At 59.4% G+C, this 20,498-nt stretch overlaps 2 protein-coding genes across 2 annotated transcripts; both read right to left on the reverse strand.

The window, feature by feature from the left end:
• Window positions 1-959: 959 nt before the first annotated feature.
• HIPK4 (homeodomain interacting protein kinase 4) lies at window positions 960-7,711 on the reverse strand. Its single transcript, XM_032390683.1, has 4 exons — window positions 7,247-7,711; window positions 3,490-3,846; window positions 1,937-2,782; window positions 960-1,202 (listed from the first exon to the last, which is right to left on the reverse strand). Exons 1-4 carry the CDS (start codon window positions 7,709-7,711, stop codon window positions 1,023-1,025), a joined length of 1,848 nt encoding a protein of 615 aa, XP_032246574.1. The 3' UTR covers window positions 960-1,022.
• Window positions 7,712-10,342: 2,631 nt separating this feature from the next.
• On the reverse strand, window positions 10,343-20,391 carry PRX (periaxin). Its single transcript, XM_032390609.1, has 4 exons — window positions 20,365-20,391; window positions 18,219-18,375; window positions 14,887-15,083; window positions 10,343-14,243 (listed from the first exon to the last, which is right to left on the reverse strand). The coding sequence occupies exons 1-4, from the start codon at window positions 20,389-20,391 to the stop codon at window positions 10,518-10,520; spliced, it is 4,107 nt and encodes a 1,368-aa protein (XP_032246500.1). The 3' UTR covers window positions 10,343-10,517.
• Window positions 20,392-20,498: the final 107 nt, after the last annotated feature.

Raw genomic sequence — 20,498 nt, forward strand, 5'->3', positions numbered from 1 at the left:
CGGCTTGTGTCTGTCTGTCTGATGTGCAGTGGGGCGTCAGGGTCGGGCACAGCTGACACGCTCCTCTCTCGGCGACACAGCGTTTGCAGAGCCCTCGGCGCGTTGATCCCTGTCCGGAGCCCACAGCCTGTGCTATGCCCTTAGCGTGGATTGGGCTCGTGCTGAGCACTAGCATGTGGCTGGCGTGTGCTGAGCCCCGAGGGTGCGGTGCTCGTGAGCCAGTACGTGCTGAGCGTGTAGCGCGTGACCACAGGGCCTGGCGTGAGCGGAGCCTCACGTAGTCAGCATAGGTAGTGGGTGCTGTACATCGAGCATGTTCCCAGACGGGCACGCTCCGAACCATCACCGGCTCCCAAGGCTGGCCCCGCATGTCCAAACACCCGAGTGTGCACCGAGCATGAGTTTATACCTGCCAAGGGAATTCGCACTTACCCACGACCCAAGCGTGGGTGAGGAGGGCATGCCAAGCCCAGACGCGCGGCAAGGGCAGGTCTACAGATGAGACCTTGGCATTTGGCAAGCTCGCATTGGCACCTGCTGAACATGGGGAATGTTCCGAGGGCGGATTCTCGCATGCCAAGCACTTAGCATACTTAGGGGATGGGTCAGCCTGTCCCTGGCAGGGACCAGCTGAGCGCAGCAGCATCGGAGAGCAGGGTCCCGGGCGCCAAACTGAACCCCACCCCAGCTCCAGTCCAGGCCTCAAGCAGAGCTGCTCAACAGTTCTTTATTGAAATAGGCAGAGGCAGCAGGGCCGAGGGCATGCTCAGGGCCAGTGGGGGCAGCCCCCTTCCTGTGTCCCTTTGGCCCCGCCCGGGGAGGGGGCCCAGAGGCCAGACCCCAAGGCCCTCCTGCATTCAGGGGGTTGTGTGCTGGCATGCACCATGGGCGAGGGTAATGGGGAATTTCTGGATAACTATCTTTCTGTAAGAATAATTTGTGGGTTCAGGAAATGGCTTCTGAGGAAGGGAGACCAGCCCAGCTAGTGCAGCCCCCAGTGAGGCGCAGGGGTGGGGTCACCATCAATGGTGCCCACCGACGTGCTGCAGAAAGCTGGTGGCCCGGGGCGGGCCATGCAGGTGAGCGTGGCGGGGTGGGAGCCCCTGAGCCCGCGGCCCCCTGACACCCTCCAGGGTCCAGTCTGGTTCACTCAGCCATTCCCCAGGGCAGCTGCTGGGGTCGAAGAGCTCAGGGCCCGGCCTCTGTTGGGGAGGAGAAGAAAGGACCATCAGCCAAGGAGCCCCCGGCCAGCCCCTCCTGGACTCTCTCCAGTCCCAACTGAACCCTTGTCACTTCCTGAGGGTGATTTTATAGGTCCTGAACCCTCATCGCAACTTGGGGGTTCAAACAGTGGGTGCGGAGACCTTAATGTGCTCTGAGGGACTATTAGTGTCTCTGAGGCTTTGTCACTTCTTCCTGAGGATGGGTGAGCACCTGCTAAGGCCTTGTACTGAGTGCTGGGCCTTTATCACTTCCTATAGGTGGATTAAGGCGTTCTGAGTTTCCATACAGCCTGAAGGTGGATTAGTATATGCTGAGCCTCATCACATCATTAAGAGTAGGTTAGTGTGTGCTGAGCCTTATATCCTGAATATGGGTTAGTGTGTGCTGAGCCTTACATCCTGAAGTGATCAGTGTGTGCTGAGCCTTATTACCTTGTAAGGGTGAGTTAGCGTGTGCTGAATGTTACTTCCTGAATACAGGTTAGTGTACGCTGAGCCGTATCAAATCCTAATCATATCCTGAATGTGGGTTAGTGTTTGCTGAACCTCATCACATCCTGAGAGTGGACTAGTATGTGCTGAACCCTGAGCCAGCTGCAGGCAATGCAGATGGGGGGCGCGCCGGGCCTGGTTCACTGTACCCCCCCATCCTGGAGCTCGGGGAGGCCCTGATCCCAGAACCACCCGCACCCTGGCCAGCCCACCGGGCTTACATCAGCATCCATGGTCATATCCTTGATGTCTGGTCCATCCCCATCCCGCTGCGGGAGGGTGGGCAGCTCCGCGGAGGCCCCGAGGCGCTCTCCTTCTGCCCAGCCGCTGCCCCGGCACGGTCCCTCATCCTCAGGGGAGGCCTGGCTCAGCCGGATGAGGTTGCTGAAGTTGGAGTCAGATTTGGAGGCTGCGGGTGGCTTGCGGGCCTTGTGGCGGCCTGCCAGGCGGCTGCCATAGAAGGCCAGGATGGGCTCGGGGCCCGAGTCGGGCACACGGCGGCCTGCGGCGGCGGCCTTGAGGGGGGCCAGCATGTCAGGAACCACGTCGGCTCGGCTCTCGCCCCACAGCCCCCGCCCCACCTCCCGTAGGCTCAGGTCGTCCAGCTGATCAATGGCCCTTTGCACGCCCGGCGCCTTCTCGCAGAAGAAGGGCCCGCTGCCCACCGCACTGCCCATGCCCACGGCCGCCTCCTCCTCAGCCAGACGGTGGTAGGGGGGCCCGTCTTCCGCCGCAGCTGTCACCGGCGTGGGCGGCTTGCCCTCCACCTGCAGCGAGAGGCGGCAGCCCCGCAGGGAGAGCTGGTAATAGCGGGTAGTCTCGTGGGCGCTGCGCAGCTGCTGCATGGACACGAAGGGGTGGCGCAGGGCGGCGCTGGGGCTGATGCGCTCATGCGACTCCCACGTCAGCATGCGCTTGATCAGCTCGACCATGCTCTTGAGGTCGGCGTGCTCCGCCAGCGCCTCGCGGTCCGCGAAGGGCAGCCGACTGGCCGCCCCGCCACCGTTCACCGTCTCGATCTGGTCCAGTGACTTGAGCATGTACTTGCGGCGCTCCAGGGGGCGCACCTGGTGGGACACAGTGGGGGCACGGGGTTGACATCGAGTCCGGGCCTTGGGCCTCGGGTGCTCCTGCAGCGGGGCCCACGTATGACCTACTCCCTCCGCCCCCAGCTTCCAGTCTGCCCTCCGGTCTGGTCCAGGGCTCTCTTGTTGCCATGAAGTCCACACACCTGAACCTAGACTTGCAGTTCTGCCCATAATCTGACTTGGAGCTCTCCTGCTGCGGGGAGAGCCCCTCTGGTCTGACCCAGAGCCCTCCTACTGCTGCAGGAAACATACCAGGTTGGGTTCTTTGGTCCTCCTGCCATCTCACCCAGAGTCTCACTGAGCCAAGTTTCACTTCTCCCCCAGACCTCCGGGCCTCCCCAGAGCCACGGCTCCAGCCCCTACCAGCCGCTAGCAGAGGAGCTGCCCTCAACCTCTAGTCCCCCTTGGAGTCAAATCCAGATCCCTCTTGCTCCTGCAGCTCCCACCCCCAAGCCCAGCCCGCCAGGCCTCCCAGCTTGCTTGCTACACGAGCTTGCCGAGCCCTCGCCATGAAACTCAAGAGGAGCCGCCATGTACTTCCAGTGCCACCCGGGGTCTCACCCACATCTCTCTTGCTGTGACTTGCTGTGATTTGAGCTGACCCTCAAAACTTCCCGTCCTCTCTGAGGTCTAGCCCAGATTGTTCTGTCGATGTAGCAGCCCCCACATCGCCTGCCCTCCCCTACCTTGGTCTCAGCCAGGTAGTCGGCCGAGGACTTGAGCTGCCAGGGGTTGCTGGCATCGGGGTGGGGGTTGCGCCTGAAGAAGTGGTGGGCCTTGCGGGCGGCGTGCAGCAGGTGGGGCTTGGGCAAGCCCTGGGTCTCACAGATGTAGCGCACCTGGTCGTACTCGTTGTTGCCCGGGTAGAGGGGCCAGCCCAGGTGCAGCTCGGCCATGACACAGCCCAGTGACCACATGTCCACCTTCTCGCAGAAGGGCAGCCCCAGCAGAATCTCGGGGGCCCGGTAGAAGCGCGACTGAATGTATGGCTCCTTGACATAGCGCACCTCGCTGAAAATGCTGGCTGAGCCAAAGTCAATCACCTGTGGGGGGGTGGGGAGGCAGGTGGGCAGGGCAGGGGACAGGGACAACCGATCTAGGTCTCCCCCGTGGCTCTCGCCTGTGTCTCTCTGCACCTGCTATCTGACTGTCGCTGTGTCTGTGAGTCTTTATCTCTTGTTTATGTGCCTGTCTTCGCTCATCTTTGTCTCTGGTTTTGTGTGTTTGTCTGTTTCGTTCCACTAGGACTTATGCCTGTGAGGGTTAGGACCCCTCTCTTTGTCTTTCATGCCACATCTCACCCATCAGCAAATGTTGTCGGCTCCACCTTCTGAACAGATCCAGACTCGGCCCCCTCTGCGTCCCAGCCTCGGCTCCCCCCACACCGCCCCGTCCTCCATCATCTTCCACCAAGGCTGATGGAGGGGCCTCCTCGCTGGTCTCCCTGCTCCTCCCCTCTGCGCCCCAGTCTGCTCATCATGCACACCCCCCGAGGCATCCTGTGATAAAAGCCAACGTCCTCACTGTGGCCCCCAAGGCTCGAGTAATCTGCCCCATCACCTCTCTGCCTCAGCGCCTCCTGCTTTCCCTCTCACAGGTGTCTCACTGTCCCTTGAACAAGCCAGACGTATTTCCAGCTCAGGGCCTTTGCACCGGCCGTTCCCTCTGCCTGGCATGCTCTTCCCCCAGATGTCCACACGGCTCCCTCATCTCAGGTCTCAAATGTCACCTTCTCAGTGGAGGGGACCTCCCCTGGCCATCCTATGAAAAACAGCCTCCCCCACCGTTCCTATCCCCCTTCCTGGCTCCCTGCTTTTCTCCAGAACTCTTAACACCATTTCACATCCTATATATTTTACCTTTTTAGTCAAGTTCATCGTCTATCTACCCAGCTAGGATGCAGTCCCATCAGGGTAGGGATTTTGTCTGTTCACTGCTCATCCCTAGCCGCCTAGAACAGTGCCCGGCACACAGTTAGGGGCTCAGTCAGGAATGAGTGAATGAATGAATGAATGAATGGGCTTTTATGTCCCTGCCATTCTGCTTCCTTCTGCCTCTTTTTTCATATCTGTCTCGTTCTTTCTTTGCCTCTTCATTGCTTGGCTGTTCGTTGTGTCTCTCATCTCTCTGTGTCTCTCTCCGTCTCCATCCCCGGGTCACCTGCTAGGAAGACACCTCCCTGAAGCCCGCCCTGTTCTGTCTTCATCATCAGGTACCTTGGACACCCCTCACAGCCCCCCCCCCCGCCCCGCTCCAACAGGACCAGGACGGGGCTCGATGAATACCCACTGCTCTAACGCCCGGGATGGTTGAAAGTCTTTCCCAATGCAGCTGGGAGGCGCCCTGTGCCACTTTCACTCTGAATCTCCAAGACTCTATCTTGATCCCTGCCTCAGTTTCCCCCTCTGAGTTTCTCTGCTTTTCATTCAGCCATCCCTCACCTTCTATTTGCAGAAGGTGGTACGATGGAAGGGTTATTAACCTGCACTCTGAGTGCGGACGGCTGAGGCCTGAATCTCAGAGCATGAGGGACCTGGGGCACTCAGTGTTCACGGGATCCAGTCATTCATTCATTCCACAGACACAGGAGGGGGGCCAACGCCGGCCAGGTGTTGTGGATCTGTCCTGTCTGTCCCCTGCTGTGTTTGTGGGAGTCTCTCCTTCCTTGGTGCTCTGTCCTTCCATCTCTTAGGGCAAAATGATCTGCCTTTTCCTGCCTGCCTATCTCCCTGTGACTCTGACATTCATTTAGCATTGACCCCGCCTCAGCACTGTGCTGGGAGATGCCAAGGACACAGTGGTGACCACAACTGACCAGGCCTTGACTTCATAGCCCCGCCTGCTCCTAGTTCAGACCCTTCACCAGACAGTGACAAGCCCAGAAGTGGACAGAGGGGCCAGGTCTGGGATTGTGGGACAGAGGGAGGAGGGGTCCTAAGTGAAAGGGCCAGGCCTGGGATGGGGGACATAGGCAGGGGGCCAAAGCAGCGGGGCCAGGTCTGGGATTTGGGGGCAGAGGTAGGGGTCCAGGGTGAAGGGGCCAGGTCTGGGACTGGGGGTCACAGGCAGGGGTCCAGGGCTGGGATAGGGGGCCCAGGGACTTGTGACATGTATGGGAGGTGCTTCTGTGTGCCCAGCACAGGGTCAGGTCCAGAGTGGGTCTTCAGTAAGTGTTTGTTTTTTGTTTAAAGATTTTATTTATCCATTTGAGAGAGAGAGAGAGCACAGGCAGGGGGAGAGGCAGAGGGAGAGGGAGAAGCAGACTCCCTGCTGAGCCAGGAGCCCGACATGGGGCTCGATCCCAGGACCTGGAGATCATGACCTGAGCCAAAGGCAGACGCTTAACCATCTGAGCCACCCAAGCGCCCCAGTAAATGTTTGTTAATGAACAAACTGTCTGTAACGAAGAATGGCGCTTCCATCCTTCCAGTCGCTCGGGCCATCAGGCTCTCATCTCCAATCAAGTCCTTTCTTACACCTCACATAAGATCAGTCAGCAAATCCTGTTGTCAGTAGCTCCAAACCTACCTAGAACGCACCATGTCCCTTCCTCCCACTACCCGACTCCACCCCCACACCCAGGCCTCCCACCTGGAGCAGAGCAGACACCCCTCACTGCCCTCCTGATCCTGCCCCTAGCAGGCTATTGCCCTCATGTAGCCAGAGAGACCCTGGGAATACCTGAGCCAGATCACGGCCCCTCTTTGCTCAGAAGCCTCTTGTGGCCCCATCTTAGACAGAATAAAACCCATCCTCATTGTGGCCCACGAGGCCCTGTGTGTCTCCCAGCCCCATCACCTCCCTGATCCCATGTCCTTCCTCTTCTCACTCTGCTTCAGCCACCCTGGCCTCCTGGCTGCTTCGCAAACATATATACTCAGATTACTCCTACCTCAGGGCCTTTGCACTAACAGTTCCTTCTACCCAGATGCTTTTCCCCAGATGTCTACATGGCGACCTCCTTCCTTTGGGACTTTCCTCAAATGTCACCTTCTCAGTGAGGTCTCCCTGACCGACGTGTCTACAATTTCACTCACTACTACCACCACCAATCAACACCCCACATCCTCCTCCTCCCTGCTTTATGTTTTCTCCTTCTCACTCACATACCACATTTGACTCATTTATCTTGGCGACTCTGTTTCCCCCACTAGAATGTCAGCCCCACATAGACAGAACTGGGCCAGAGGAGCTGAACTATGAATTGGAGAAGGAGGGGGAGGTCTCAGGTCCAGGACAGAGAATGTCAGAATCAGGACAGGCAGATGGGCAGGATTTTAGGGCCAGAATGTGGGGAGAGGCATCATGGGTAGGGAAGGTGAGACCTCAAGGCTGGGAGGTGGGACAAGGGAGACCTTAGCGACAGGAGAGTGTCCAGGGCTGGGGGAAGCTGGGAGAAGACAAGAACAAGGGATGCTGCCACGCCAGGGCCGCCCCACTCACCTTGACCCTGAAGGGGCAGCGGGTCTGGTCCACCAGCATGATGTTCTCGGGCTTGAGATCAGCATGGATGATGGTCAGTTCCTTGAGCCGGGCCAGGGCTCTGAGCACCTGCAGGGTGACCGTGCGGATGTGGCGGGCAGGGAGGGGTGCGAAGTTGTTCTCCTTCTGGAATTCGAAAAGGTTTTGCTCCAGCAGCTCGAAGACCAGGTAGAACTTGAGGGCGTCGTGGAAGAACTCGAGGAAGCGGATGACGTGGGCCTCCTCTGGGTCCAGACCCCTCATGCAGCGCAGTAGCTTCAGCTCGTTCTTGATGATGCGGTTGCGGTAGGCGTCGTTCTTGAGGATCTTGATGGCCACCATCTCGCCGGTGCTTCGCCGCCAGCCCTTGGCCACCTCCCCGAAGGTGCCCTTGCCCAGCACCTCGATGATGTCATAGCAGTCGGTCTCGGACTGGATGGTGGCCATGGTGCCCCTGCCACCGGACGCAGCCCTGCCACCACCCCCGCCCCACAGGCTCTGCCTTCGAAGCCTTCCGGCCCGCCACCGGCTCCGAGGCCCCCCCAGCGGGGGAAAGAGAACCGCACTCGTACCTCCCGCTTCGAGGTTCACCCCCACCTCCCTGGCACCCCCCAGCCCCCTGGGCCACACTGCCAGTCTGCCAGGGGCCACACCCCTCCCCCAAAGCCCTCCTGGCTTGGGACGAGGGGCCCCAGGCCCCCCCGAATGGGTTCCAGCGTTGCTGAGTGGCTCTGGTTCTGTTGTCGGAGACCTGAGCCCCAGGCTGGAATGGGGGGTGGGGTGGCAGGTCGAGCCCCCTCCCCCACCCCAGTGGCGGAAGCCCGGAGGGGCTGAACCCAGGTGAAGGGTCAACTGAGAAGGAAGTCCAATCCTGGACCTCTGGCATGGAGGACTGGGACATTCCTAAGCAGAGGTGAAGAGCTTGGGGGGTGTGTGTGTGTGTGTGTGCGTGCGTGTGTCTGTGTGTGTGTGTCCCCGTGTTCAGCAAACACCCGCCCCTGCCTGTGGCTGCCATGGGGGAGGGAGGTGCCGCTGAAGCAGGACCAGGTGGTAAAAGGTCTTGAATGCCAGGCTAAGGAGTTTGGACCCATTTATCCGAGAGCAGTGGGGAGCCACAGAAGGGCTCTGAGCAAGGGAGGACAGGGTCAGATTTAAGTGTCAGAAAGCTACCGTGTGAATAAGAGTGGCGGGGACAAGAGTGGAGGCCCAGAACCTGGAGCGGGGCCCAAGGGAGGGAGGTTGGTGTGCAGGGGAGGAGGCTGGTGTATGAGACAGGAAGCCAGGAGGCCAGGCTGTGGGACTGACAGGTTGTGGGGGGGGGGAAGGAAGGAACCATCCAGAACAAGGACCAGGGCTCAGGGATGGTCCCTGGGACAGGGACGTGGATAAGGAGCACTTTAGGGGAGAAAATGCTGATGTCAGATTAGGAGATTGAACACTGAAACCTTTAGACACGTCTTGAGTGCTTTAGAAGACTTATCCGATCCTTATACATACGTTTTAAAAGCTCCATTTTATGGAAGAGAAAATCAAGGCACAAAAATGAAAAAAATGCCTAAGGGCACCCAGCTGGGTGCCAGCGACACGCTTTGACCCCAAGCATTCTGGCTCTAGACCCAAGCTCTGAACCACTGCCACGTCCAGGGGAGGCACACAGGGGACACTAGATTCCCATGTGGACCATAGGGAGGGTGACCTGGCCTGGGGGGGAAGTGGGGGAGGATGAAGGCCTCGGAGGAGTCCTGAGGGCCCAAGGGGCAAGAGGAGAGAGAGAAGGAGTGGGGAAGAGAGAGAAGAGAGCGTTCAGGGGGCGCCTGGGTGGCTCAGTCGTTAAGCGTCTGCCTTCGGCTCAGGTCGTGATCCCAGGGTCCTGGGATCGAGCCCCACATCGGACTCCCTGCTCTGCGGGAAGCCTGCTTCTCCCTCTCCCACTCCCCCTGCTTGTGTTCCCTCTCTCGCTGTGTCTCTCTCTGTAAAAAAAATAAAAAAAATCTTTAAAAAAAAAAAAAAAAAAGAAGAGAGCGTTCAGGAAGGAGGAAGGGACCCCGAGAAGTCAGGACAAGGGAGCCAGGGGAAGCCCTCAGCGTGGCCACAGAGAGATCACTATGGACACTGACAGGTCAGCCGTGGTGGGAGGGAAACCCCAAATGTTGGGGAGGGGTGCTGGGCAAAGGGTGTGCGCCATAGGTATAAATCATTCCTGCCATATTTGGTGGAAATGAAGAGAAACCATGTGCCCCGGAGGTGACCCGAGGGAGGCCAGCTTTAACGGAGAAGGTGCTGGAGTAAGTCAGGGGTGTGTGACAACTCCAGGGCATGGCGGGATGTGAGGACAGTGGATGGGCAGATACGGGGACGTTGGGGGGACACTCGGGACTGGACAGAATGTCTTCTTGGCCCAGCCTGGGGCACTGCAGAGAGACGTGTGGGAGTCCGGAGCTCCTTGGTGGGGGCTTAGATCCTGTGTGGGGCTGGGGCCCTGGAAGCCGAGGCCCAGCCCTGACAGGAGCTGAGGACCCTGGGACCTAGTCCTAAGAGGCAGCCAGGGACCTGGGGTGGAGGCTCTGAACCCTAGAGCCTGGAGAGCGGACCAGGAGGGGCCTTCCTGGGTGGGGCCGGGACGGACGGGGCAGTCAAACCAGCCAGACAGGAAAGCGATCCCCAGGATGTGGAGGTGCTCTTGTCGATGAGAAGATGGCCAGCAGAGGGCAGATGGGTAGCAATTGTTCTGCTCTCTCAGGGACCCCCAGGGAGGTGCTGGTGGGAGGGGTTCCCCCAGGACAGGCAGAGAGGCCTCAGCACAGGGGTCTCGCTCAGAGGCCCTGGGGAATTCTGAATGGCTAGGGCAGGCCCCGTCCCACCCGGCCCACTGCGAATCTTCCCTGACTCTCTTCAGACCTGGGGTGGCCTGGTGTCTCCCCTCAACACAGGCTCTCCTCAGGCCAGGCTCAAGTAAGTAGTCCCCCTCCTTGGGGACCTCTTTCCCTGCACCCTCTCCACCCTCCCCTGTCCCCCCCCGCGACCCCCCCCCACGAAACCCAACACAAGGCTACCTCTGGATTATTTTATTCACATGGCTTGGCAAGATACAGGCACTCCTGCCAGGGAGCCGGACATGAGGCCTCCCTGGCCGGGTCCCTGTCTGTCACCCACCTCCCGGCCCTCTGGGGTTAGTGCTAGTTATCTCACACACAAAACAAAGAGGAGGCGGGGATGGGAAGATGGGAGGGGACTCTCCCTCTGCCCTGGGGCTTCAGACGACTGCAGCCTGAGCCCCCTCCATCCTGGCAGGGCCCGGAGCCCCTGTCTCCGAAAACCCCACGCTGGGCAGCCGGACCCGGAATCCACCCTCTTCCTGGTCCCCGCTCCCACTCCGGGCCTTGGGGCTTAGGGACACCCGGGGGAAGCGGAACTTGGGCGACTTCTCCCCACCAGGAGACTTGGGGGCTGCCTCGCCCTCCTGGCCCCGAGAAGCCTTGGAAGGGCTGGCCAGGCCCACGCGGGGCAAGCGGACCCGGACTCTGCCTCGGCGCCCAGAGGCCCCTTCCCCGCCGCCCTCCTCCTCCTCCTCCTCAGGGCTGGGGGAGCCTTCCCCAGTGACCGCCTCGCTCTGGCTGAAGCCCACTCGGGGCAGCCTGAGTTTGGGGCTCTTGGTCTTCTCACCCTCCTCAACGCCCTCCTTGGCCCGAACCAGGCCAAACCGGGGCAGCCGCACCTTGAGCTTGTGTCCGGCCTCCCCGTCGCCCTCGGCCACCTGGTACTCAGCATGGCTGCCCACGGCGGGTGGCGAGAGCTCCACGTCGGGCAGTGAGAGGTGGAAGGTGCGCTCGGCCCCCGGGGACTGGTCTCCGGGCCCCCCTTCCCTGGCCTCAGCTCTGGCCCCCAGCGTGGGCATCTTCAGCCTCAAGCCACCCTCACCTGTGGCTGCCTCCCCCACCTGCGCCTCTCGGCCCAGCCCCACGTCCAGCTCAAGCTGGGGCACGGACACAGCGGGCATCTTGAAGACGCCCTCACCCACCAACAGCTCGCCACCTGCCACCTGGGCTCCAGGCAGAGACAAGGTCGCCTGAGGCACCTGGACCCTGCAGCCCACTGTGCCCTCCGCTGACGGGGCTGCACCCTTGACCTGCTGCCCAGCGGTGGTGCCCAGGCCGGCCTCCCCGAAACCAGGCAGCTCTACCTGGGGCAGGGAGATGCCTTGGGGCATCCTCAGCGCCCCCTCCTGGCCCTCAGTGCCTGCCGGCCTGGTCACGGACACTTGCGGGCCTGATAGCCGTACCCCACTGACAGCCACCGCCCCCTCGGCCCTCCCTTCCTCCTGGGCCCCCAGTGTGACCAGCTCCACCTCAGGGATCTTGAGCTGCCCAGCCACGGACTCTGGCTTTTCTCCCGGGCTGACACGCCCACCCTGGATTTCAGCTTCCTTCCCTCGAGCCAACCCAAAGGAGGGCATCTTCAGCTTGGGGATCTTCACCTTCCCATCCCAACCCCAGCCCTTGCCCTCCAGCTCGGCCACCCCTGGCGCTAGTTCTCCCGCCTCAGCGTCCCGGCCTCTGACCCCAAACTTGGGCAGGCCAAACCTGGGCCCCTTGACCTTGACATCAGCCCCCGCCACCTCCACCTTGCCTGTGGGCAGATGGGCATCCAGGCTGAGCTGTGGGATGGACAGATCGAGGGCGGGCAGCAGGCCTGCCTCCCCCGCCCCTTTGGACTCAGCCTCAGTCCCCGCTCGGGCCTTGGGCAGTGAGATGGCGAACTTGGACACCTTCAGCTTGGTGGCTCGCCCGGCCCCCTCAGCCTCTGCCTTGGCCACTTTGGGCCCCGAGAGTCCAAACTTGGGCAGGGAGAACTTGGAGGAGGGCTTGACTTTCATCTCCATCACCTCTAGCCGCCCTTCCTCGACTTCCACCGTGGGCAGCTGCGGAGTGACGATCTCAACAGAGGGCATCCGGAAGGCTGCTTCCCCGACCCCTGCGGCCGCCCCACGGCCCTCTGCCCGCTCCACCTTGCCCACTTCGGCTGCTGGGACCTGCCCCTCCAGGCTGAGGGCCCGCGGCAGGTCTAGCTCCACGGAGGGCAGTGTGAGAGAGGGGACACCCACACGAGCCTCAGGACCCACCTCCGGCTGCAGACAGGGAAGTGTCACCAGCTTCCCGGAGACCTCAGCCCCTGCCTCACCTGGCTTGCCTCGCGATGGGGACTCTGCCCTCCCTAGCTTAGGCACGGTCATCTTGGGCATCTTGAAGCCAAATTCCATCCCCTCTGCCCGCTCTGCTTTTAGCTGTACCCCTGGAGCCTTGGGCAGCTTCACCTCGGGCGCCTTCGGAAGATGCACCTCTGGGACCTTGGGCACCTGCATTTCCGGCAGCCGCATCTCCGAGACCTTCGGCAGCTGCACCTCGGGGAGGTGGACGTCGGGCACGGCCATCTCGGGCACCTTGGGGAGTTTTATCTCCGGCAGTTTCATCTCGGGGAGCTTCACGTCAGGGACTTTCATCTCCGAGACCTTCGGCAGCTGCACCTCGGGGAGGTGGACGTCGGGCACGGCCATCTCGGGCACCTTGGGGAGCTTCATCTCCGAGACCTTCGGCAGCTGCACGTCGGGGAGCCGCACGTCGGGCACGGCCATCTCGGGCATCTTCGGGAGCTTCATCTCAGGGACTTTGGGGAGCTGCACTTCGGGGAGATGCACGTCGGGCACGGCCATCTCGGGCACCTTCGGGAGCTTCACCTCGGGGAGCTTCATCTCGGGGACTGTGGGGAGCTGCACGCCGGGGAGCTGCACGTCGGGCACGGCCATCTCGGGCACCTTCGGGAGCTTCATCTCGGGGACTTTCGGCAGCTGCACTTCGGGGAGCCGCACCTCCGGCACGGCCATCTCGGGCACCTTCGGGAGCTTCATCTCTGACACTTTGGGGAGTCCCACCTCTGGGAGTTGCACGTCCGGAAGGGCTGCCTCCGGCACCTTCGGGAGCTTCACCTCAGGAGCCTTCGGGAGCTTCACCTCAGGAGCCTTCGGGAGCTTCACCTCAGGAGCCTTCGGGAGCTTCACCTCAGGCCCCTTGGGCATCTTGACCTCAGGGGCCGAGACCCCAAGGCCAAAGGGCATCTTGATGGTGGGCAGCTTTAGCTTGCTCTCAACAGCAGCTTCGGCGACAGCCGACCGGGGCTCCAGGAGCGAAAGCCCGAAGGTGGGCATCCGAAGTCTAGGCCCCTTCACCCTGGCCTCAGGGCTGCCCTTGGCCACCTTGGCCTCGGTGACTTCCTTTGCTCGAGCCCCAAAGCGGGGAAAACTGAGGCGGGGCATCTTCAGGGCCACCTCAGGTGCCTCTCCTCGGGCCTCCACCCCCACACCCGGCAAGGCCAGGTCCACCCCTACGACAGGCGCCACCACATCCAGGGTGGGCACCGTCACTGCCGCGGCCCCTTCCCGGGTCTCCAGGCAGGGAAGTGTGGGCAGAGTGGGTAGCGAGGGCAAGGTGGGCAGCTCCACTTGGGGGACCTGGATCCCTAGGGCCGCGGGCTCCGCAGCAGGTGCAGCGGGGGCTCCTAGTCCACGGGTTGGCAGGTGGAGGGCCACCTCTCCCAGCCCCTTGGGGGCGGAGACCTGGGGGACACCCACCTCGGCACCTGGCAGCCGGGGCCCAACCAGCTCCACCTGGGGGGCTGTGAAACGGGCTCCTGCTGCCACCTCGGCCTCCACTTTGGCTTTCCTTGGGGAAGGAACAGCAACGGCCTGCCGGGCCGCCTGGGCCTCTTCCGCCACTTCTCGGACGCGCAGCCGAGGCAGCTGGAGGCGTCGGCGGGTTGGGGCAGCTGGGACAGGACCCTTGGCAGCCTCGGCTTTGAGGCCCCGACGCAGCCGGGAGAACTTGGGAAAGGAGAATTCGACGTCAACAGGGGCCAGGTCTGCAGGGGCCCCCAGGGCCCCGGGCACCACCATCTTCTTCTTCTTCACAGGGGACAGACTCTGGATGTTCTGGGGAGAGAGGAGAGATGCGGGAGGCGGTGGGACAGTGGGAGGCTCGGGGAAGACAGGGGGAACCCATCTGGCATTGTACCAGGCTGGGGATGTGTTGGATGAAGCATCTTGTCCCCAAAAACACCAGCCCCACTTCCTTCCTGTCATTTCAAGATGACAGCCCCCGTAGGGCAAAGACATTCATTTAGAATCTGATAATGAGTCAACAGGAGTGTAGGAACTAGGACCCAAGACTTCTAGGTCCTCATCCAGGATTTCCCCCAATACCTTCATTCTAGAGATGGGGAAACAGGCCCAGAAAGGGAAAGAAACTTGTCCAGGGTCGCTCAGCAGTTAAGTGAGCAGCACTCAGGCTTGAACCTGGCCTTCCTGGTTTGGAGTCCCCTGGTTCAGGACCACTGGCAAGCCTAGAGCTGATGCCTCTCCAAAGTGGGTAAAGGCCCTGGTCTGAGATGGGTGGGTCCCCCTCCCCAGGAAGGAGTTTAGGGGTGGAGAATAGGAGGCAGAGGGTGGGATTAGCGTTGGGTTAGTGACAAGACAGAGGGCAAGGCTGGCCCACGGTGTGGAGGAGTAGGGCTCACGGCGGAGAGACTGGATCGCTGGGGCAGTCCAGAGCCGAGGCCGGGCTAAGCACGCGTACCAGCTTGGCCACCTTGGCCCGTGGGCCCTTGATCTCGTAGCCAGCCACGGTGCCAGGCCGCAGCGCCAGGTCCCCAGTGGGCACAGTGCGCTTCAGGCAGAAGGAGACCTTGTAAGGCTCGGCACATTGCAGCAGGCGTAGCGCGTCCTCGTACTTGAAGTTCTCGAAGAACACACGGGCGCTGAGCAGCTGGTCTCCTGCAGGCAAGGTGGAGGTGGGCAGGGCGTGGGCATCTCCTGGCTCCACCCAGGCCTGGTTCCACCCACTTCCCTGGAGCGAGCTCAGAGAGGCCCCGCCCCAAACTATGGCCCCTCCTATTCCCCCTGCCCCCACCCCCAGCACAGACTTGAGAAGCAAAGTTCCTCCCCAGTTTGAGGTCCAGATACCCTAGGGTGAAGCCCCACCCCATGGCCTTAGCCCCGCCCCAGCTGAGCAAAGCCACACCCATTCAAGCCACGCCCATTGCCTTTCCACTTCCCTTCCCCATTCTCACATTTTATTTTATTTTATTTTTAAAGATTTTATTCGCAGGGAGCCCGACTCGGGCTCAATCCCAAGACCTTGGGATCATGACCTGAGCCCAAGGCAGACACTTACCGACTGAGCCACTCAGGCACCCCCCATTCTCACATTTTAGACACTGATTTTGTTTCCTTTACTGAGAGGACAGAATCAGAACTCCCAGAAACTCCCACGCCATTACTCACCCCCCTGCTCCTGTGGCTATTTACTCTACTCTCCACCTATTCCTAAGAATGAACCGTCCCCACTTCTACCTCAGGTCAGCCTCTCCACTGTCTTCTCAGGGGACATCCTGTAGCAGTTCTCCCCTCTCTCCCCACATCACCAATTTGTCCCTCTCCTATGTTATTCCCATCCGCATACAACGTACCATTATTTGTCCCATAGGAAAAGCTGTCTTGACCTTACTCCTAGAGCTCCTGATCCATTTTTCTGTTCACCTTAACGGCAAATGCACTGAGTTGTCTAGCTGCCTTACCTCCACTTCTCCAATCACACTTCTGACACCCCTTTCCAGAACCTTGAATGGCTCCTCTCAAGGTCCCATACCTCTGTGTAGCTAAGTCCAATGATCAAGTCCCAGACTTCACCTGAGGGGACCTCACAGCCTTTGACCTAACGTCACTCTCTCTCCTTCATCCACTTGTCTGGCTTGGCTTCCAGGACACCACACAACCTCTAGAACCTCCTGGAGGTTTCTTCTCAGCCTCCCCATCTCCTGGATCTCTTAATGACACACTGTCCCAGAGTTCAGGCCTTGGACCCCTTCTCATCTCCATCTCCATGCTACACTCACCCTCTAAGGAAGCTCATCCAGATTACGGTTTAAAGACCATAAATTGGGGGGGGGGGGGTGTGGAGGGATGGGTTAGCCCAGTGATGGGTATTAAGGAGGGCACGTACTGCATGGAGCACTGGGTGTCATACAAAAACAATGAATCGTGGATCACTACATCAAAAACTAATGATGTATTGTATGGTGACTAACATAACATAATAATAATAAAAAAAAAAAGACCATAAATGGGCTGACAACTCCCAAGTGTATCTCTCCAGCCCAGCACTCTCCCAGCCATTCTAGACTCATATATCCATTTAGCCCTCCACACCTTCACCTTGGCCTCCAACAGATACCCCTCACTTGACAGATCCAAACTGTACTCCTGGTCTTACTCCAAACAAGCTCCAGCCCCAGCATTGCCCATTTGTGGAACCAACAACTCCATCCTCAGGTCAAGAATCCCTGGACACATCCTTGACCCTTCTCTTTTCATCGCTCCCCATATCCAGTCCTGAAGACTCCTCCTTCAAAATATATCCAGTATCCAAACCTTTCTCTTCATGTCCATTAACACTGTTTTGGCCCTGAGCATCACCACCTCTTACCTGGATAATCAGAGTAGCCTCTATGTGTGTGTATATATATATATATTATATATATATATAATTTATTTATTTAAAGTGATCTCGGGACACCTGGGTGGCTCAGTGGTTAAGCATCTGCCTTTGGCTCAGGTCATGATCCCAGGGTCCTGGCATCAAGCCCTGAGTTGGGCTCCCTGCTCAGTGGGGTGTCTGCTTCTCCCTCTTCCTCCCCCCCACCCCTGCTAGTTCTCACTCTCTCTCAAATAAATTTAAATAATAATAATAATAAAAAAACCCCAATCTCTACACTGAACATGGGGCTCAAACTCACGACCCCGAGGTCAAGAGTCTCATGCTCTACTGACTGAGCCAGCCAGGCACCCCCGGAGTAGCCTCCCTGCTCCCCACCCTGGCCCTTTCAGTCTACTGCTAATACAGCATGCTGTCCAACACAGCCAATTCATGTGCCCCCTCCACTCACTCACAACCCTCCCAGATTAAAAGTCAAAATCCTCACCATGGCCTATAAAGCCCTCTGAAAACTGCCCTTTCCTTACCCCTCTGGCCTCATCTCTTCCTCTCTTCCTCTCTAACTCTACTGCATCCACACTGGCTCCCTTGCTCTTCATCAAGTTAGGCACACCCCAACCTTGGGGCATTTGCACTGGCTGTTCTCTCTGCATGGAATGCTCTTCCAGATGGCCATATAGCTCACTCCCTGCCCTCCACCAGGCTTTTCCTCCCTTCCTGGCTCACCATATTTAAAAATACAACTGTCCTACAGGCACGCATAGCACACAATGCCTTCTAATTTACTATGTATTTTACATATTTTGCTCAAATATCTCTCTCTCTACTAGAAGGTAAGCTCCATAAGTGCAGAGAGTGTTGTCTGTTTTGTTCACTGCAGTAGCCCAAACACCTAGAATAATATCTGAAAATAGAAGGCACTTAGTAAATAGTTGTTGCATGAATAAATCACATCGGCCTCATCCATGTCACCTAAAATATCCCTTACTTACTAAAGCTCCCCCCCATACCCCCTCCAAGTTAACTCCACCTCTTTTCTCCAGCCCCAACAACAAAAATAATAACGTGCTTAAATGGTGCTTACTGCGTGTCACTTAGCTATGCGCCAAGTGTTTTCAAATACTGACTCACTTAATCCACGTAATAACCCTGCGAGGTGAGTACTAAGATTATTCCCATTTTCGAGATGAATAAACCAAGGCACAGAAGATCACAAGCTAGTAAACTGCAGATCTGGAGTCAAACCGACATAGTGAACCTCCAGAGCCCGCACTGAGCCACTGCAAGGCCGACACACAAAGCCCCGCCCCAAGCCATTCTCCCCGCCTCCTGGGGGCTGGCCACGCCCGGGACGGGGGCGGTTCCTAACGCTGCCGCCTCGGAAAGGCCCCGCCCCATGCTTCCGCCCCGCCCACCTTCCTGCAGGCTGAGGCTCCTGGCCGCGGGCGAATCCTCCCGAAGCTCGCGGACAAAGATTCCCTCCTTGCCGCCGCCTGCTACGTTGATGCCGCTGACCCCGGTCTGCGCCTCGGTCTCCACGATGATCTCCACCAACTCCGCTCGCCTCAGCTCCTGCGGAGGGCAGCGAGAGGCCGCCATGGGGCGCTAGGGCCGGACCTCGCCCAGAGCCCGGCATCGCGCTTAAAAGCGGCTCTTAAACGGGTCCTCCAGTTACACCCCCCTGAGCGCGGCTCAGGCCGGCCGTGCGGGCCCACCCACTCCGGCATCTTCCCTTTAAAGAAGCGCGAGGGCCGCCTGCTCTCTCGCACCCGCTGCCGGGCTCAACGGTTCCGTCCACTCTTGGGCCGGCAGGAGCCCCGGGGCCGCCGTCGAAGGGGCGGGGCGAGGGGCGGGGTTGTAGAGGAGGGGCGGGGTAGCGAGGCCAGAGGGAACCGGAGTTGTGAGTGAGGGGCGGGGCTGTGCCCTCGGAGGCGGGGTCAGTTCGGGGGCGGGGCTAGGGGTTTGGCGTGGGATCCGACCGCGCTCGCGGACAGAGCTCAGGCCACGGAGGAGGGGCCAAAAAACTGAGAGGGGTGTGGCTAGAGAGTAATACGTGGAGGTAAGGCGGGGACCCGTAGTCTAAGGGTGGGATTGAGGTATGGGAAACGGCCTTAAAAAACAGCCGAACAAGGGGTGGAGCGAGGATTTGATTCCGAGGAAAGGGATGGACCTTTAAGTGGTGCAGGATGGAGGGGTGAGGGTGAGACAGAGCTCTTTGGAGGCTTGAACGTGTGTGAGACTGTGCCCTATTGTGGACTCTGTGAACCCAAGACCTGCACAACGCCTTTGGGAGAGGGAATCCAGTGAAGGGGGGTGCGTGGGTAACGAGTGGTGGACCAGCAGACGTGGCATTCCTGGTATTTACTGTAAATGGTGCTGACCTGGCCCTGGCCCAGGAGCGCCCTCCGGGATTCACATCCGGGGCTTAGAAAAGGCCGTGAGAGACCTCAGTTCCGCAACCGTCTAGGAAGGCAATCTGCTGTGTGTCTCTGGGGGGAGAACTTTGCCCTCTCTGGGCCCATTTCCCTACTGTAAAGTTGGGGGACATGGGTGTACTGGAAGGAGTGCCTGTGAGCTGAGACCTGAAGCAACAAGGATCCGAGAGGATGCTGTAATGGGCAGGGCATCAGGGCTGACATAGACTGGAGTTGAGCCCAGGGCTTGGAGAGGGTTAGGGAAGCAGGTCTAGGCCCGCAGTGGCCCTGGGACTAGAGGGCTGGGAGGAGCATGGTGAGAAGAGGTGAGAACAGTTGTGGTAGGGGCAGCAGGAAACAGCAGGACCATCACCACCACCCTGAGGCCCTGGGCTAAGCATTTTATGTACAGCATCTCATTTCATCCTCCCCACAGCTTGGACAGACACAAAGGAAGATGCAAAGGCAAAGAGAAGCGGAGTGATTTGCCTAACGCCACAGAGCAGAGTTAAGCAGCTGGGCCTAAACCCCCAGTCTGTGACCTCAGAGCCCATAGGCCGACCTGGAGGCAGTGACCTCCTTGCACTTTACCCCCTGCCTGCCACCCCTCAGCCTCCGCTTGGCCCCCGGAAAAGTGGACCCGCTCTGTGCCTAGCATCCGGTAGGAAGCAGTCTGTGTGGGTCCTCTAGCTCCGTACCAGTGACCCTTGTCCCATTTCACCAATGGGAAAACAGGGTTTGAGAGGTCAGGTCCCCTGTTTGGAGCTGTGCAGTTGAAGTGGTAGGGTTGGCATTTAAGCCCATGGGCTCAAAGCTCAGGTATTTAACCCCCATACCATCCTACCTCTTCCAATGAAAGGTTTCTGCCTGATTTTCTTTAGCTTGTTATTAATATAACTCCACTGTGCCCCCAGTGAATTTGCCGCTTTGACTCTCAGTCTGTACGAGGCACTGTGCTAAGCACGTTCCCTATATTAAAATTCTTTTCCTCCCGGTGACCTATAAAATAAGCGCTGCTGCTATTTCTATTTCACAGATGGGGAGACTGAGGCACGGAGAAACCAGGAAGTGTCTTCTTGCTGCCTCAGTCTGTGTCCCCCACCCAGGCCTCCCCAAGTTCCCCTTGCAGAGCATGTGGGCTGCTCACCTCAGCGCTCCGGCTCCTGGCCTCCATGGCGCTGCTGGGAGTCACCCGGGCCCCAGGCTCCTGCGTCCTCTCTCCCTTCTGCTGCAGAACCAGCTTCAGTTCTGCATGGAGCCGCTGTCTGTGAGCCTGTGGGG

This window comes from Phoca vitulina, unplaced genomic scaffold, assembly GCF_004348235.1.
Source record: "Phoca vitulina isolate PV1807 unplaced genomic scaffold, GSC_HSeal_1.0 scaffold58, whole genome shotgun sequence".
NCBI lineage: Eukaryota > Metazoa > Chordata > Mammalia > Carnivora > Phocidae > Phoca > Phoca vitulina.